Raw genomic sequence first — 19,802 nt, forward strand, 5'->3', positions numbered from 1 at the left:
TATATATTAAATTTTTATTTATGTCACTTATTTAACAAATAGATAGGCTTCCTATATGCCAATGATTCTTCTAGGCTCTTGAAATGTACTTAATTCGTAGAACAACCTTATTAGAAAGGAACTATTAAGAACCTCATTTTTATGGGAAAATTTGAAGCACAGAGAAGTAAAATACCTCAGTCAGGTCACATAGGTAATAAGTGGCTGAGTTCTTTAAAAATATTTTTTTTTAATGTTTATTTATTTTTGAGAGACAGAGCACAAGCTGGGGAGGGGCAGAGAGAGGGAGACAGAATCTGAAGCAGACTCCAGGCTCTGAGCTGTCAGCACAGAGCACAATGCTGGGCTCGAACTCATGAGCCATGAGATCATGACCTGAGCCATAGTCAGACGCTTAACGGACTGAGCCACCCAGGTGCCCCATAAGTGGCTGAGTTCTAATCACTGCCTCCTTCTTCCTGTCTTCTAGGTCTGTGGTCTCAGCCACAGCACCTGATGCCAGTGATTTTCTCATATCAGGAATAATGTTGACTTGTGATGGCTAATCACTAATCTGAGAATTGGGAAATTTGAGTTCTAATCTTCGTTCTGTAGATGCCTAATAATTCAGGAAAACTCAGCTCATAGGGTTTAATCTCAGCATCCTGTTGTGCACTAATAAAAGATTAGGTGACATTATTATTAATTTATAATTACGTGTTATACAATTAACACCATATAATTAACAATCCCTTGACAGTGTTTATAATCATCCTCTAATTTATAGGAACATTACGATTTCCTCACTTGCACAGGCCTGGGGCAAAGTCAGACCAATTGCTGGTCCCTGGTTCAGGCTTGCAGGGGTCACCTGACAGAAAGAATACAACCATCTGGGTGACATCAACACTAAACTTTAGACCCGCAGCTTGTGTATTCTTTCTTTCTCCTATCATCAGCTCTGAAGCTTTCATTTAAATTTTTTATCAAAATCATTTTCTTCATGGAGTAAATGGCTCCATTTAGAAGTTTTATTGACACTGTGAGATCTTGATTATAGAGAGACTCCTTGTTCATTCTTAGGGAAATATTGGTCCCTGGGTGGAGCCAGAACAGTTTGGGGAACACCTACCAACCAAGGAAGTTCAAGAATGGAGGTCACATACTTAGAGAGCAACTCAACTTGTGATTCATGAAGCTCATTTATTTACTCAAGCTACTTAATAGAGGTTTTATTGTTGTTCCTCACCCATCCCCCTCCCCTTTTACTGATTAAACTCTGTTAAGGACTAAATTTTTGTGCCCCCCTCAAAAATTCCTATAAAAAATTCTGAGTTCCAAGGTGATGGTAATAGGAGGTAGGAAGGTGATGTCATGGGAATGAAGGTCTCATAAATGAGACGAGTGCCCCTATAAAAGAGACCCCAGACAGACCCTTGCCTCTTCTGTCATGTTAAAGCACAGTGGGGTGACAGCCTTCTGTGTATCAGGAAGAGGATTCTTACCAGACACCAAATGCCTTGATCTTGGACTTCCAGATCTGTGGGAAATAAATGTTTGCTGTCTAAACCACCCAGCCTGTGGTATATTTTATTACAGAAGACAGAACTGACTGAGACAAACACCTTCTCCTTCAAACTTCATGTATAATTGTATTAGGTTCAGTGGACTAGACTGTCCTCTGATGATGCCGTATGCATCGCAGCATCCCTGCACACCCCTTAACCATACTCATGAAAGAGTTTAGAGGCCTCTTTCTTTTATTTAGTACTTATAGTTGAATATACCTACTGAAAACATTTGGGATTTAGTATACATGGGGTTTTATTAAAGTGACCATAACTGCCATTTTCATCAGGATGTTTATCTCTACGCCTTCCTGGAGGGCAGGATGCTGCTGTATGAGCTACATTAACTTGACTTGTGATCCTAGACCAACATACACTTGACATAATGAAAAAGGAACTAAAATCATGCTACGTGTTCCAAACTCGTCGAATAACTTTAGCTATGACTCCTCATCTCTGAAGGTTGAAGTTTACGTTTTGTAGAATAGAAACTTTAGCCTAGATCCAAGGCACTTACTGAAAGTTTGTAATCTTCCAGAGTGTCCAAGAAAGGTCATCAAAGGATCTATGAAACATTATTCAAAAGTGTATTTGATGGCACGTTTTTATTGGGAAAGAGTCCAGAGCTTTCACATTTATCGGAGATCTGTAATTCCCCCAAATTAACCAGGTGATTTTGAGGTGATTTTCTGCCCCTTAACTCAAATCTACACCATTCTATTCCTTGAATCCATCTTGATTTGTGGATTTGTTGAGAGGGAAGAAGGCTTCTCAACTGAAGTAGAGAGAAAGTATACCATGTGCATTGACTCAGAATGCTTACGATTACATCTGATATTGAAAAGGAATATATGACCTTACATTTGTAACTGTAGGCTCTGATAATGATTTGGAGAGAGAACAGATATTGAGAAAGGAGAGCTCCTTCTAGGTTCTTAAGGTTGACAGGGCTAGAGCCACTGATAACATTTAGTTTTCAGGAAGAGAGTGATCTCCACTCAACCAGAGTTCCTTATACAATCCAAGGATTTGAGTAGATCCTCAATTGGAAAAGTGCTCATACATGAGATGGTAGTGACTTAAGAAAAAATATATATTATAATGTAATATAATGCAACATAATATATAATATAGTATATATTACATATGTGTCTATCTATCTATCTATCATCTATCTATCTATCTATCTATCAAGACAGAACATAACTGTGTGAGTCTGTATCCTATTACTTTAAATGTCATGGGGGTAATTCTCGATTCTTTATTGGAAAGATTATGCTAGACAACCTTTCACTTAGTGATAGTGGAGAAGGAACCATAATCATGGTCGGTGTTGAAAACCTTGTGGAATAACTTTAGGTATAATTCCTCATCTCTGAAGGTTGAAGTGTTACAGATTTTTAATGACCCCTTTAGTGTTCAGAGTCTATGGTTCTATGAGTCCACTCTTGTCTCACTTTCTCTGCTAAATTTACCATCTTTAACACTAAAGATGTATTTTGCCTTAAAGTCTTTTTCAACTGTTATTAACAATGCTGCATCAGCTTTTTAGTTAATATTTGTCTAGCATATCTTTGTTCTTTTATTTTCAACCTTTCTTTCCCTTTATTATTTTAACATATAACATGTAGTCTGACCACCTCTTTTTACTTGTCAGTTTTATCCAATTACATTTATTGTGAATATCTGTATGGTAAGTTTTGTTATTATGTCTATGTGTCTACCAATTTTAATGATTCCTTTTTCTCCCTTTCTGCCTTATTTTTAATTTTTTTATTTGTCCCTATTAATTTGAACATTATACAACCTATAGCTATTATTTTAGGGGTTAATCGCTCCACACTTTTAACTTTATGGTCCCTTCCCTTGATCACTTATCACTACATACTGGATCCATATTATTCTTACTTTCTTTCCACAGAACAGAAAACAGGAGAAAATATTTGTCATTGAGAAAATTTTACCAGCATAGAAAACCCAATAAGATACTTTACATTTAAAATTATATTCTTAGACCTGAATAATCCCAAAGCCTCTTTTCTTTCATTGTGTCCATGTGTTTTACTTCCAATCTCTTCCACTTTGTGATGTGTAGTCTCTGTGCAAATATGATTTTAATCATTGAAGGGAGCCTTGCTGTTAGTATGACCTCTTCTTGCCCTCCTCTTTGAAGGGGGCAGATATGCCAGGGTCCAGAATTTTCCAATGATTTTATTTGATAGCTAATTAATGGCTTTCTGTGGTTTCCATGGAAATGCCATGCTTTGCTGCCAGGCCTTATCCAAATGGGCATTCTATCCACCCTTTTGCCTTAGCATCAGCATATTAATCAGACACCATAGGTCCTTGGTTGCTGCATCAAATTGGTAAGACACTAATTGAATTAAAATCTCACTTGAAGGCTTCAGGCTTCTCTTCCTCCCAGCTGGAGAGGAACCTTGTTAGCTCAAAGGGCCAGACCCATCCAGGAGACAGTGGAAAATCCACAGAACTTTGTGTCCTTTTATAGCAAAGTATTTTTCATTTGCCTTGGAATAAATATTTTGATGTCTGCATCTTTCTCGCCCCTTGAAAATCTCTCTATTTCCCTGACCTTTCCAATCACTGGACATTGTTGTATTCTCTTTGTAATATGAAGTGAAGCCGTTGGTATTTTCAAGGTGAAGGAAAGAGGATTTTCTTGCACATACGAAGTGGTAAAGTCAGGCGAAGAACTCAAGTGGAAAGCCCTAACTGAATTATGATAAGGACTTGGTGGCACAATGCCTATGAAGTACAGGGGTTAGTATAGCATGAGTCTTTGAACTACTTGGAAGGTAGAGATGAAAGGAAAAAGGAAGAGAGGCAACTGAGAGATGGTCAGTCTTAAATTCATTTTTCAGGTCATGAAGTTCGTGGATGATGGTTTCACCTTCTCATACAGAGTTAAAATCCTCACTGGCCTTGTTAGGCTTACCATTTAAAATGACACCTTTCTAAAGCTGTTAACAGACCCTCAAATATACTGTGCATATTTGTACCATTTATACCTTTGTGGTTTTGCCTTCTCTGTTCCTTTGGCCCTTGTGCTCCTGCTATTTGCCCAAGTCTGATTCACTTCAACACTCAGAATAAGTATGCCCATATAAAATGCCTTTGCCAACCCCATTAACGAGAAAATTATTTCTTTAGGGCTCCTCTCTGTGTGTCTGACCCCACAATAGCACTCACTCATCATGGTGTACTGTAATTATTGTTTATTCTTTAAATTGATTCGTAAGTCTGTATTTTTCATTAATTTGTGAGTGGCACAAAAGTATAGACCATGTCTTTACGAATTTTTGTTTCTCTGACATGCCCCGCTCATCTAATAGGCACTGGAGAGATGTTTGACGATCTGCTGACCTTCTGCAAAATCTTGTGCTTGATGAATAGCTGCTATGTGATCTCTGGCATGAAAGAATTTCCAATCTAAATGAATCCTGAATCTTCAAAATTTAAGGTCCCAAAAAACTATGTTCACGTGAAGTGCGTGTTAGTGTTAAAGTTGGTATCAGAATATATGCTAATTCATACTAAAAACTGGAACATTAAAGTTGGAATTTACCATTACAAAAAAAATAGTAATAAAATAAAAAGACTTGCTCCCTCCTTCCCACCCCCCCCCAGCAATACACACACACGTACATACACATACATACTAGGTAATTGTTATGCACTGAAGCCCTCTTCTTCTTTCCTCTTAAACTGTATTGGGGATGATGTTCCCTTTGAGTCATATTATCACAGACTCGGCTGACACTTGAGACAGGTCTTTCTATTTAATCTAGGACAGCATTAACTTGAGAGAGAGAGAAATGCACATTCCAGAACTAGAACCAGTGAGTAGAAGGTATGTAAAAGCTGGCCAAGGTATAGAAGAACTATCTAATAATTAGATCTGTCTCATAACACAAAATGGAATGAATCTTAGTGTTGCCTTTCAGTAAAAGAGGAACGCAAGGAATGTAGAAGATAGAGCCAATTGGCTTCCTATCCCGGAAATGGTCCAGGCGGTGAACACCAGCTATCTCCCCAAGACGGCAGAGAGGAGATTCGCACTCTGCGCACATGTTTAGACCAGGGGGATTCCATTTTCTCTTCTGACCCTGAAATTTGTGATCCTGTCCCTCTGACAATACAGAAATGAAGATTCAGATGCTCTGAAGCACCTCTAGAAAGTACCACTGCAGCAAAAAAGATAAACATAGAGATCCTGAATACTACGAAGGGATATCTGCCCAAATCCTCTGCAGGAGTGCTTTGAAATGAGTTTTCTTTCTTGAGTTCCTCCTTTCAATTTTGCTCCGAAGTCCCAAAATAAGGCTTCTCACTTTCATAGATGCCAGAGAAATGGCGGTGTTAGTTTGTGCATGCGTGCGTGCGAGTGTGTGTTCTGAGTTCATGAAAGGGTCATTTTTTAGCGACTTGGGGGAGGTGGCTGGCAGAGGAGTGAAGTGAGGGATGCAACTTCAGAACCTACCCCGTTTTAGTCTATTGTGGTTATTGATTTGTATTTAAATGAAATTTTAATATGCAAAGCGCTTCTAGGAAATCTGACACCATGTCTTTTTGGAAAAAGTAGGTGAAAGGAGTCTCCGTTAAAAAAAAAGGAGAAAAAAAAAAGCTATCAAAACAACCTGAGACTGAAAAACATTCCGTCCTGTGGCAGTGTAGCTGGAAGAGACAAACCAGAAAAGAGGCCAGAGGAATTTAGAAAAAGGAGCATTGCCAAGGGGCTCAGAAGGCAGAGTTCAAATCCTTCTTCAGGCAGCAACCGTGGGTTACTGGGCGTGCCATTTCTCCCCACGCCTGTTTCACAAGCTAAATCAAGGAGTGTGACAGCTGATGTATAAGGTTCCTTATTGTTTTAACACCCTGTGATGAGGCTTATGCTTCTCCCCCTAAGCCCACCTGTTGTCCCCCTTCAATTAGCTTCAGTTCATTCCGAATGAAAGAAGCTCTACGGGTAAGATAGCACTGTCGCCCCCGTGCAAGAAGGAGTCGAAAGAACCACAAGGAATTAGGCATAAAGAGGGAAGAAATCATAACCCAAGAAATATCTTTATGTATGTCCATTTCCTCCCACAAGGAAAAATGGCAGTGTCGGTTGTACATTACATATATCTCTCTTTCTTTTTAGTGTTTAATCTTAGCACCTGCACAGCAGAGATCTTTGCAATTCATTGCATATGCTCTCCCCGTTCTCCCCCCACAATACAGCACCTGAGGCCTAAGAAGCAACCCCTCCAAGCTCCTCCAAAGGCTGAGACCCTTCTTCATGACAGAGTATAGAAATAACAAACATGCCCAACGGTTTTATACAGTTGCTAGAACGTTTTAGTTTCCAACGAATGCAGACTCTTCCTCCTTTTCTTTGAATTATGAATTACATTTTACAAATTGTTGTTTGTGTTGCTTTGCTTTGCTTTGTTCTGTTATGTGTGTACAACAAAAGGGAAAGCCCGTGGCAAGGAGTCCCCAGGTTAACAGAGTTTGGCCGTCATCTGGTCCGACTGTTTGAGGATCTCGGTGTTGTAGAGGTCCAAGGCGTGGTTCACCCTGATGATCTCGCTGTTGGTCAGTTTCAGGCGGTGCTTGAGCATACAGGAGAACAAGTCCAGCTGGGGTTTCCCCGGGGCCACAGGAGGGGCCAGGCGGTTGATTCGGTCCCGAATATCCAACAAGAGGAGCATCACGGACGAAGAAGAATAGAACTGGCCGCCTTGCGTGTAGGACTGGTTGACCTGTTGCACGGCGCTGCGAAGGAGGTCGGCGTTGAAGCGCAGGCTGTACCCGAACACCTGCACGTCGGAGATCTTGATGTAGAACTGCCTCTTGGAAGGATCGGACAGGTCCACCGGGCCCTGGCCGGTCTCATTACGCAGTAGGGTAGGTAGCCGAGTCCGACTACGTAGGTAGATGTGGACCGTCTCGAAAAACGTTTTCCACCGATTGCCCAGCAAGAGAGTCCAGTTGTAGCACTGGCTGTTTTGGAGGCGAACCTTCTCCCAGCGCGGGTAGCCAAATTCCCCGAAGGGCATGTTCCAGCCCTCCGAGTGGCTCCCGCTGAAGGGGTTGACGTAGACAAAGAACATGGGGTCCAGGCTGCTGTTGCGCATCTGGCAGATGCGCATGGACATGCCGATCACCATGTGGATGAAGTCCATGCGGTTCTTGTTGCTCTTGAGCGTGAGGGACAGGCGCTTGCGCCACCGGGGATCGAAGAAGGTGTCGAGGCGGATCTCGTTGCTGATGAAGGTGGTGTGCACGTAGAGGCGCGAGTCCATCTTCTGCAGCAGGTACTTCAGCTCCAGGTCCTGGAAATCCAGGTCGGTCTCGAAGCTGATGAACTGCTCGCTGCGCTCCGAGTCCACGTTCTGCGGTTCGCAGCGGCCCCGGTACAGCTTGTAGCCCTTGTTGCAGGAGCCGCACAGGGAGATGTTGGCCAGGCTACACATGGCGCAGCTGTTGTTCCCTCCTATGATGCAGGGGATGGGGCGCTGGCACAGCGTGGTGCTACCGTGGCACACGCAGCTCCTCTGGCTCTCCAGGAAGGTTCCCCAAAACCCGTTCTCATTGCAGTAGAGGAGCGACTGGACCCTTGCAAGCCATTGCTGAATTGTCCTGGGGGGGGGGGGGGGAGGGGGGAGGGGGGCGGAAGGAAAACGGAGATCATTAGCCACCAGGGGGCGGGCTGGTCACGGTGACCCAACTGAGTAGGCAAAGTGCAGGTGCGCAAAAGATGAAGGGACGGGGTAGGACGGTTATGGTAGGAAGGGCTCTGAATATACACTGGAGTCCCTTGTGATGCCACCGACCCGCTGAATAACACCGCACCCCTCCAATGGTCAGTGTCCTCATCTGTGAGGTGAAGGGGCTGGAGTAAGTGTGCTTTGGGGTCCTTCCAGCTCCAGGATTCCATTGCCCTGTAGCCCCAAAGAAGTTTGACCCAAGAAACTAGTGTCTGAACTCCAACACCCCTGCCTGATGACCACAGATTTTAAAAATCAGCAAACAGGGGAGCACTTAGAGGCTAGTACATTTCACCTGAATCTCCTGTTTCAACCTTCTTCCCAGATTCCTCCCAGGAGGTTACATAATGGCCAACGACTTCAACTTCAACCAAAACCAAATTATATTTTATGTTGTCCTAGAGATCGTCTGGTGTGTCCACCCTGGTGATCTTACGTGATCCTCACATGTAAGAAAGATGTTATTTGCCCCATTTTTTTCCCCGAGCTCCAAATTCTCAAGTCAGTGGAACTCCCGTCACAACATGTACCTCTAGGTCCCCCTCCCCACAGCCCCTCGATGCTTTTGAACCGCTACCCACGCCCTGTCCCTGGGGTTCCGGCCACTGAAACATTCCGATGGAGACGGATACTAGATCAGATAGGAAGCAGCAGAATGAGGAGAAATACGGAAGGCAGTCAGCTTGGCAGCCTCTCGTCTTTCCTCGTTTCTGCACAAGTCCTTTCCCGCTGTCTTCCGTGCAACGAATAATCCCTTACCTGTGCCTGGCACCTTTTACCCTGAACAGGGCACACTCACTCCCATTTTCTCACTTGAGCCTCACAGCAACACCCTGAAAATAGCTTGGGATGTGAGGCCAGTTGGGAGATTGATGAAAATCCTGGCTCCTCCACTTTCCCGGTGCCGGGCAGTTTCCTCTACCTCCCTAATCGTCACCACCACACGAGGCTGTGCTGAGGATTACCTGAATTTTGATGTGAAGGCTTATCCCCAAACCTGCTAGGTACCGAGGACTCGACAAAAGTTAGTTCTTCTTATTCTTGCAAAGGGACTCTTGGCTCCATTTTAGAGATGCCAGAGAGAAGCTCAGCGGTCGGAATGATGGACTCAACGTCATACAGCGAGTGAGCGGAGAAGTCTCCTGGCTCATAGCTATTGGTTTTTAAAATATATGTCAAGCAAGAGTCAAGAAAGCCTTTCTTAAGGTTGCAGTGTGCTGTGGTCATGCGGACGGTGACAATGACGGTGGTGGCAGTGGCTCATGCCCCCCATTTTAGGAAACTGGAAAGAGAAGCCCTCTTGCATCAGACTGCCTGTGCAAGGAAATGTCAGCAATCCATCAACTGTCTCACTTCCACTGTGCCGCCGTGGTCGCTGAGCCCAAGAGTCACGAGGGAGAGAGTAGAACCCGATGTTGACAAAGCATGTGTGTTGGCCCAACAGGAGCTGAGTTCCAAACTCAGTTCTGTAACCAGGAACAAGTCACTTTGTGTCTCTAAGCCCCAGTATCCATATCTAAAATGAGAATCATAAAGCCCATCTTAGGCAACGGGTGAGAGGATTGAGGGAGATAATATGGTTAAAGCATTTAGCACAGAGCCTGGCATAGATCAATTATTGAAACAGGTAATAACAGTAAGCACTCTTCTCCCAGAGAATAAGCTATTCCTTTGAAGGTATTGAGACACTCTCAGGGATTTCACTATCTCTCTGGAGTCTGAGGGGAGCCATTTTGTTCTGTGGGACATTTGAAAATGGATAGTGTTGAAACGGCTTCCCAGAATGCTCTGCTTGAAGCAAGTTGCTTATCAGCCGAGAGAAAATGGAGGAATAATTAGTGCGCTCCTCAAAGCCGCTCTGCCTTTTCCATCCACAGAGCCACCCAGCCCTGGCAATAAAACCTCCCTGGCCACATTCAAAAGACCGTACTGGAGACCCCCGCTTCCCCTGTCAGTTTCCCCTCCAGGCTTGAGGGCTTCAGAGGGGAGATCCGTCCTTCCCTGAGCATCTCACCCCCGAGCTCGGCGCCCCAAAGGTTTGCGGGATGCACGTCCGCTGAAGGAATGAACGCACAAAATCAGTATTTTTCTCGTATTCTCCATTAAAAAACCAAAAAGCAAACCCCAACTTCTCTTCTCCCCTCTGGACTGCGGTATTAGTTTCCGATCCCGTCCACCCACACAGCTCCAGCCCTCCCCAGCGTCTGCTTCACGAGACCAATCCTATTACAGCCTGGAGAACAGCAGCAGGCCCAGCCTTCAGGAAACGGAGCTGGAATGATAATGAGCTTTGCGGCTCCCACCTCCCAAACCAGAACATTGACTGAATATTGGCTATGAGTCATCTGATATTTTTGTGAGCTGCAGGGGCCCGCCACACGTCTCTGATTGCACGGTTCCATCTGACGAGAGCGTCATTCCAAAATGCCTCTTTCAAATGGCCCACACTTGCCCCTGTCACTCCCTCTCCAAGTGACAGGACAGTACCCCATTTAGAGCTCCTCTGTTCCCATCTGCAAGGCATTCTATAACCCCGCAGAGCGCCCCCTTTCTCGTGTCCCATCATTGGGACCCTTTGTCAGCCCCGCAGCCCTCACCCCTTGAATCAATGCCTCATTGTGGCTGGGCCCTCAGAATCCTCGGTGGGGGAAATAAAAAGATGAAAGTCCCTGGTGATGCTGCAAAGAGCGAAGGGGCTAGCGGCGAATTAGGATTCCAGCCCTGTCGAGCAGGAGGGATTGGGGACAGAGGCCCTCTGAGGCGCATCAGTGAGCTGCCTGGCACCTGCATCTCCTGACCTCAGAATAATCATGAGGTTGTGGGCCGTATCAAAGAAGGCATTAATGATACAGCCAGAGGACTTAAAGCGGGGCCGCGTGCGTGCGGGGAGCGGGGCGGGGGGGGGGGGCAGGGAGCGCGAGGCCCAGGGCAGGAGGAAAGAGAACGCGGAGGAGGGAGGTGGAGCACGGGGAAGGCTGGCAAGGGAAGAGCCGGTCTCCGTGCTGGAGACCTTGGGGGAGACGGGGGAGGCCGACCTAGAGGAGAGGACGAGACAACGTGGGAGCAGGGCACGGGAGAGGGCCACCGCGAGGGGACGAAATCAGAGAGGGGAGGACAGAAATGAAGCCGCTCGGCCAGGCCTTCATGTGTCAGCACCCAAAGGCTCAGGGAACGCGGACGCCGGATGGGCCTTCAGAGGGCGATTCGGCCCTTTCTGGGAAGCGGAGGCTGGGTGTCGCAGACGGGACGCAATGTTACTGGTGACAACCCTGACTTCCCAGCTCGGCCAACTTCTCTTTTGCTTTCCAGGACCTCCTTCTGTGGCGAAGAGCAAAACCAGAATGAGCTCATTCCAGGGTTTTGTGTGTTTGTGCCGGACGCAAGCAGCTTCCCACAATGAGGACTCGGCCTCGGTCAAGGCCCATCTCCTACACCATCGGCAACCAGTGCTCTGGGCAGCGATGAGTGAGTGGTATTCAGAAATTTGGCAATGCTCCACTGCGCGTGGCACCCCGAACCAGCCACGGGGATCGGCGGCTTACAACCATTGAGCACTCACTGTATACCAGGCACTGGGCTGCAGGCTCACACACGCCATCTGACTGAGTCACAGATGGAGATACTGAGCCCTGGAGGAGCAAGACGCCCGTCTGAGACCCAGAGCTACTCCGGGTTCACGCTCCACGCTCTCTAACCCCAGAGGCACCACGCTTGGTGCTGCGTACTAGAATGTAACATTATGACGGTGAGGCAAGGAGAAGGAGGAAACAGGCCACGAGAAGAGAAATAGATGGAAATCATGGAAAAATACTGCAAGTTTGAGTGTGTGAAGGGCCTATTATCACATTCCCCGCTTCCTCTGGACCTGCCAGGATCCCTCTCCTCCATTCACAGATAATTGGAGCTCACCGACAAGTGCTCGGGGAGAGGCTGGGGACCAGGGGTAGGAGGGACTGTGATCTATAAATACCATTTCCCAGGCTAGCTGGTGACAGCCTGCCTCAACCCTGGCAACAGAGGAGTGGCTTAACAGGCCGGTTCCAGAGGGGAGGGTCTCACAAAGGGCTGACACAGCCCCACCGCAAGGCAGTCAGCATGAGGCAACGGGGACCAAGTTTTAAAAGGCTTTTCTGTCCCTGGGGATCCAAAGCATCTTCCACTTGCAGCCAAAGATGAACTCCAATACATCCAAATCAGCATCTTTCTGTTGGATGGGATTTCAATTCATCCGACCGGGAGAGGAGGGGTGCTGAGGGGAGGGAGGAGAGGAGGAAGGAGGTGAGGGCAGAAGCCTGCATTTTTACTTTTAAAGCCCGAAAACCTTGGTGCCTGATTGGTGGGCTCCCTCCGAGGGCCACGTGCAGCAGCTTGGACCACAGAAGCAGAAAACCTCCGAGAAGAAGACTGGGGAATGTTCGGCCCATCCCCCTCACGTGTAGACCTGAACGCTGAGGCTTTGCTGCTTAGGCGAAGCGAAGGATCAGTGTCTCCTGAGTGCTTTCTACATTGTGGCTGTTATCCCTCTATCCTCACGTCAACCTCCTGAGTTAGGACTCCTTTGTGATTTTTCCTTCTACTGAGAGGACGCCGGAGGCCAGAGAGGGACGGTGACTTTCCCATGGTCACACAGCATGGATGTAGCAGACCAGAGTTCAGGATTTCTGGATCCAAACCCAGTGTTCCCCTCCAGTCCCCGCTGTGCTTCCCTTACTCTTGACAACCCAGACCCGAGGAGAAGCTAGGCTCCAGGCCATGCTCCCCTGCAGGCCCCTGTCTTTGCCTCAGCCAGGATTTTCTGGCGACCTGACAGGTCTCCCAGTGACACAGCTGGAGTCGCTCGTCATTTGGAGGACAGAGGCTATGCCACCCAGGGCTTCCCATCACTGGCTTCAAAGACACACATCTCCCTTTCAGAACCACCCGGGTGGGGAGCCCAGGCTGGGATTCCTAATTCAAGCAAACTCCCCGCTGATTTTAATTGGAGGTTTTGCCTAAGACAGGAATGCAGTGCCAGGCCAGTGGCATTTTAGGGAAGATCACACAAACTGAGTGCCAAGGAGAGAGAGGGGAGAAACAGATCTAGGCTAAAATCGAAAACTATAATCCATAATTCCCGTTTGCCTACCAGGAGTGTTTATTTAAAAGTGGAGAGGAAATGAAAAAAAAAATGAAATTGGAGCTCTGAATTATTCTTTTATTTATGCCCTGTGCTTCTTCCTTGGCATTTCTTTGACATTGTAATGGGTGTCTGAGTAATTCAGTGATACGCCACAAAATGTATACTCTGTAGATCGTACTCTAGACCGGGAAGGCAAAACAGTTGTTTCTAGGCTTCTGATGATGCACTGTTTTTGTTTTTTTGCCTTTTTTTTTTTTTTGGTTGTGCTGCACATGACCGTGCGTGTGTGCACTTGCGTGCGTGTGCCTGTTAAAGGCAACGTGCTGATAACAATGAATATGTCAACGGTGTCAGAATGTTCGGGGCTCAAGTGAAGGAAGCCTTGGCCTCTGGACGTGCTAGTGTGAATCATAACTGGCCATCAGACCGACTCTGTGTGCCTCATTTCCCCCCGAAAAATATTTAGCTTTTAATCCTTCATTCCCCTCTCTGACTTTCTGTTGTTGCCTTAAAAACCTGTGTTCCCTGCCTGTCTCGGTTTTTGAAATGACGTCAGAGCCTCATTGAATGGCTCACAGCAATAAGGGAGGAAAGACCAAAAGAAGAGGTTTGTAGTCTGTTGCCGCAGTGAAGATGCTTTCTAGTCCGGCATCGTGGAATAAGTGATCGGTCTTATTTGCAGAGGACAGAGGTAGAGGTTAGAAGGAGGAATGGGGAGAACAGCCATGTAGAAATCCACTAGAGTCTTTAAAATTAGGTTGTCAGGAGCTTAATTGGGGAGGATTATGAAACAATTTTTGCAATTACACAGATCTGTGTCTGGAAGGAGGTGACAGACAACATCAGCTGCATATTCAAACTCGGCATTTTGCTTTGGGGCATGGATGTGCTGGAGACAAGTGAAGGAGGGACCCGGGAGCCTCTTTGGGGGTGACGGAAAGGCTGAAGGCACAAGCGGTTCCCGGGGGCAGGGCTGCAAGAGCGGTTTATTGTTCCTGGCAGTAGCCAGGCACAGGAATGAGCGACTAAGACCCCAAGGCTAGAAAGTACAATCTTTTGTAATAATCGGGGCTAACGGGCTTCCGTGCAGTCATGAAGTACACTAAGGGTCATCTACGTCAACGAGGGGTGCAGTGGGGGGGAGTGATCACAGGTGCGCAAGCCAGCTGGTTAAAACACATCCTGGACCCTGTTCTACCACTATTCGCCCTTGGAGACTTGACCTTGCTATGTGACCTTGGATAAGTCCCCTCACCTCGTGGATTCTCCCTTTCCTTGTCTGTCAAACGAGGAAGGTGACACGTACCGTGACTTCAGAACCAGGATCAGATACGCCTGGGAGGTTTGCAGTGAAAGGAAGTGATGACTAACCATTTGCCCTCATTGTTACTGAGGGCAAGAAACAACCGGCTGCGGTTTATAAAGGCTCTGCGTAAAAATATCGCTCTCAGTTACTAGTTGATTGTAGCTTAGTACCCTAGTCTCTCTGGTTACTCACCCTCCGCAGTCTTAATGAATGCTGTCACCATGATGTTTGAAGAGAGAGCAAGACATCGGCTTTGGAGTCAGAAAAAGATTGGGTATTGAATCATAGCTCCGCTACTCATTATTTAACCTTCAGCTAATTGCTTGTCCTTCCAAAGCTTCCGTTTTCTCAGCTACAGAATGGAGTAATGACATAGTACGTTTGAGAACCAGGTAAGATACTATATATAAAGCTTCCGACATATTGTAGGTGTGCACTGTCTCTCATGAAAACAAACTATTGTGTCCGTCTGGCTCACACAGAAAACGGTCCCTTTGAAGTAAGTAGTTACAGATTATAAACCCAGGGTCAGAATTCAATAAATGTCACTGGGTCAGCTGAATACTGATATAAAAACAGCAACAACAACAGAACATCTCCCTGACAATCTCTTACGCATCCGCAAACATAAAGAGATGAAGGACAGATCTAAAGGGGAGAAGTAAAATAATAGTAACAATACTACCAACATCAACAGAATGGCTTTTAGAAGAAGACATAGGGAAGCATTATTGTGATATTGGCGTAGACACAAATCGCTTAAAACAGCTCACCATAAAGGAAAAAATGATTAATGGGGGGGGGGGCTATATTACCATCAAATATACCCATCAAAAGATATCATTCAAAGAATAAAAAGACAACCCTCAGTCAGACAGTACATTTGTAATACCTCTAGCCAATCAAAGATTGTATTTATAATATACAGGTAACTCCTAGACTGGCCAGATGCTGGGCTAGTCTAAGGCACTTTATGCTGTCTAGGGTCTGCCCTTCCTTCCTGGGTCTCTTTCAATCAGAGTAGATGCAATTATCACAATTTTTATTTTTCTGGACAATGCACCCACTGTATAATGAATGTGATTTGCCCAAGAAAGAAAGAAAGAGAGAGAAGAAATAAAGAAAGAAAGAAGAAAAGAAAGAGAGAGAGAAAGAAAGAAAGAAAGAAAGAAAGAAAGAAACTATATAGCAGTAAGAAGAAATCTGATAACCAATAGGGAAAATAAGACAAATGATAGGAACAGGCATTTCATAGCAAAGGATATTCAGAAGACCAATAAGTACACACAATTCCACTTCATTAGTCATCAGGACAATGCCAATTAAAACTACAATGAGAGGGGTGCCTGGGTGGCTCAGTCAGTTAAGCGTCTGTCTTGGGCTCAGGTCATAATCTCACGGTTTGTGAGTTGGAGCCCCACATCGGGCTCTCCACTCTAGGCGCAGGAAAAAACAAAAAAAAAGCTGCAATGAAATACATACCTCTTCAGCCAGATGGCCAAAATCAAATAAAGAATACAAATAAAAAAGATGGGGACCACCAAGCCTGAGCAAAAGGATGTGCCCCAAGTGACCCTCTCCGATGCTAGTGGCAGAAGAGAAAAGTGGTTCAGCGAATTTGAAAACCGGAAAGTACCTACTAAAGGTAGATATTGGGTACGGAAAGGGGCAAAACCAAGCTGCGGTGAGTGTAGCGATGAGAAGTGGTTCCCCCAGAGAGCAGGCTGGCAGTGTCCAGGAGAGGACGTGGGCGGGTTCTGCAGTGTTGATAACGCCCTAATTTGTATCTGGGTGCTGCTGGGTACATGTGTGAACTCATCTTGTGAAAAGTCATCTTGCTGTACATCTGTGATACCTTCTCTTTCTCTGTGTCTTCCATACCTCAATAAAACATTTATTTCAAAAAAATTCCTTTAAAACATCCAGAATTATGCTATTAAGGCAGCCGTACTTTACATTTTTATTTCAATTTATTTAGAGAGACTCCTAATCAGGCTCCTCACTCAGGGTGCAGACCCACACGGCTCTCGATCTCACGAACCCTGAGGTCATGACCGCAGCTGAAATCAAGAGTCGACGCTTAACCGACTGAGCCACCCAGGCGTCCCTAAAGCTCTCCTGTTTGGGTCTCTAATTTGAGCGTCACAACTTTTCTGTGTTGTGGGCTGGGTTAAGAGGGTATCATGAATCTCACTTTCACGATAGGAAAAACCAGGCTCCGGGAGGAGACGTGACTTATTTTGCACGTCACCAGCGGGCTGTCACATTGCTGGGATTATAACTCACCCGTGTGTGAGCTTGCTGGCCAACTTGGAGGGCGGAAGTGGGGAGGTGGATTGGAATTGGCCCTGGAGGAGAAGAAAGAGCTATCCACGGATATTGTGACAACTTCATTCTATTTCTGACTCGGTCCTCTGAGCCTCTAGATTCTATTCCGAACAGGAAGCCACTTGTGAGCCCCAGGGAAGAAAGAAACAAAACAAGACAACTAAACTAAAAACAACAGAAAGGGTCTGAAGATGCCTATTTTCTTGCCTTACGTCAGCGGAGTGAGTCAAACTGCCCTACTTGCTGCAAATTCAGAGTGACAAACAGGGATGAGATTGGAGAGACGCCCAGCAGTGCTGGTTACAAGGAACTCTCTACATCACTCCTGGCGAAACCCAGCTGCCCGCACACATCTCCACACCCCTCACCCACGCGGTACACCCCTGGCTTGCCGTGGGGTTCTGCCTCACTGGCTGCCTGCTTTTTTTTTTACCCCCATAAATAGAAAAGCAACGCCAAAGATATCCTTAGCTAAACATTTCGTCGCCCCATCGTTGGGACGGCACTTTGTACGCTTCTCTGACTGACAGTGAACTGCCCTGAGCCAGCCTGGGGTTATTTGTGGGTTTGCACCTCTTCTTTAATAGGACAATTTAATACACACTCAGAATAGGTCTTTGTCACCAAATTGCTACCCTCCCCTCCCCCAGACACATACACATACACACAAAAATGAGTAGGTCAGGGACTATCCACATAGCAATTTGCTCCAGGGAGAGCTGTCTGTGGGTTTAGAGTGACAGATTTTCAGAATCCTGGGGCTGAATGATGCTTAGACAAGTCCTGGTCCATGGGAAGCAGAGTCCAGAGAGGTTATGTGACTTGTTTGAAGTCACACAAGTAGTACCTAGAAGCTCAGAGCCAGAATCATCCCCTTGAGGAAGAACCCCATACTTTGACAGAAATGTACACTCTTCACCTTCCCCAGACCTCTCCCAAAGGTAGCCTTTTACCTGGGGTGACTACGCACTGGGGAAGAGGAAATACTCACCCTTGTCAAGGATTACTGGACACTGGATCTGAACTGATACCAATTCCCAAAGACAAAAATGTCACTGTGGTTCACTAGGCAGAATAAGTGTTTATGGAAGTCAGGTAATCAACAGAGTTTTAGCTTGGTCTTTCTTACAGTGGGTCCAGCGATGATTTCCTATAGTTATTTCCCCAATTCTAGAACACATACTTGGAATACTCAGTAACTTGGCAGAGTCCTCTTCCCACGTCAAATACCCACACTCTACATTTACCCAGCGAAGAATGAAATCATATTATGGAAGATTCTCTCCCTTTAACCGGCTTCCAAGAAAACAAAACAAAACAACAAAACAACAGCAAAAAAAAAAAAATATGCACCTAAGTTGAAACACGTAGCAAGGGGCGGAAACCTTAAGATAAACACACTAAACAACCATCTTGATTGACAAAGGTTCTAAAGGGCAATTTTGTATTACAAAATGTTTCTTCACAAGGTCTCTGAAGAGTGCACTCTTTCTAGACTAAAATATATTACACTGCAAAACTAAACAAAACCCACTATGCATGGCAGGTGGCTCACAGATCCACCTGTTTCAGAGACAGGAGATCTACGTTCCTTCCCTTGAATCTGGAGAGGGTCGACCACTTTTTTTTGGACCAATACAAGAAGGCAGAAGCAATTGGCCCAGTGTACGGATTCTGATCTCAAGAGACTTGCAGCTTTGGGAAACTCCCTCTTGGAGCTCTGAGCTCTGAGACCACCTACAAGCAGTCTGACCACCCCACTGGAGCGGTCACATGGAGAAACGCGGGGCAGGGAGAGGTGTGCAGCTGAGCCCAGCCTCTGGCTGTCTCTTCCAAGGCACCAGACACACATGAGTGAAGCTTTCTTGGAACCTCCAGCCCGATCCAGCTGCCAGCTGAATACCAATTCAAGGGATTTCAAGTCAGCTCTACATGGAACAGAAGAATCACTCAGCGAATTCTGGCACAGATATCTGACCCATAGGTCCTGAGCATAATATGATGGTTGGTGCTTTAAAGTTTGGGTCAACTTGTTATATAGCAATAGATATTGAAACTTCTATATACTGTGAGCCCCAAAGAGAACTCAGGATATCTCTTCCCTATTCCATTACTACCAACCTATGTTACTGTACGAGGCAGAATTCTAAACATGTCCCCTCGTCCCCCGAGATTCCCAGCAGTAATCCCTAGGATCTGTGAAAATGGTAAAATATCTCTCCTGTGATTGTGGCCTGTTAACTTGGCACAGTTGACCTAAAAAATACGAAGATTATCTAGGCGTGCCTAATGTAACCACACGTGCCCCTTTACAAGCAGAATATTTTCTCTGGCAGGATTCACCGCACCTTTGCTCCTTTGAAGGTGCAGGCGGTCGGCGTACAGGGACTGGAGAGTGGACTCCAGGAGCTAAGAGCAAACCCTGGCCAGCAGCCATCAAGGAAATGGTGACCTCAGTGCTCCAACCACCATGAAGCGAGTTCCGCCAACAACCTGAATGAGCTTAGAAGCGGGTTCTGCCCCAGAACCTCCACGTCTGTACTCCTGCCTGTGAAGCACAGGCAGAGATCCAGCTATCCCACGCCCAGACTCCTGACCCAAGGACACTGGGACACAGTAAACGTCTATTGCTTTAAGCCTCCGGTATGTGCTACCCAACAATACCAAACTCATGCAACTACTCTGACCGAGACTTGGTTTCATTTTACTCTTTAATAAAATGACAGGAA

At 45.9% G+C, this 19,802-nt stretch overlaps 1 protein-coding gene across 6 annotated transcripts in view; it reads right to left on the reverse strand.

Moving 5' to 3' along the window:
* Positions 1 to 6,610: 6,610 nt before the first annotated feature.
* The window catches only part of BRINP1 (BMP/retinoic acid inducible neural specific 1), a 174,564-nt gene continuing 161,372 nt past the window's right edge, over positions 6,611 to 19,802 (reverse strand). For all 6 annotated transcript variants that reach the window (XM_019816425.3, XM_011288472.4, XM_006939410.5 and 3 more), the window contains one exon: positions 6,611 to 8,192. In XM_019816425.3, the coding sequence (XP_019671984.1) occupies positions 7,052 to 8,192 (1,141 nt within the window). In that variant the 3' untranslated portion in view covers positions 6,611 to 7,051. The remainder of the gene's footprint in view (positions 8,193 to 19,802) is intronic.

Source organism: Felis catus, chromosome D4 (genome assembly GCF_018350175.1).
Source record: "Felis catus isolate Fca126 chromosome D4, F.catus_Fca126_mat1.0, whole genome shotgun sequence".
In the NCBI taxonomy this organism is placed as follows: domain Eukaryota; kingdom Metazoa; phylum Chordata; class Mammalia; order Carnivora; family Felidae; genus Felis; species Felis catus.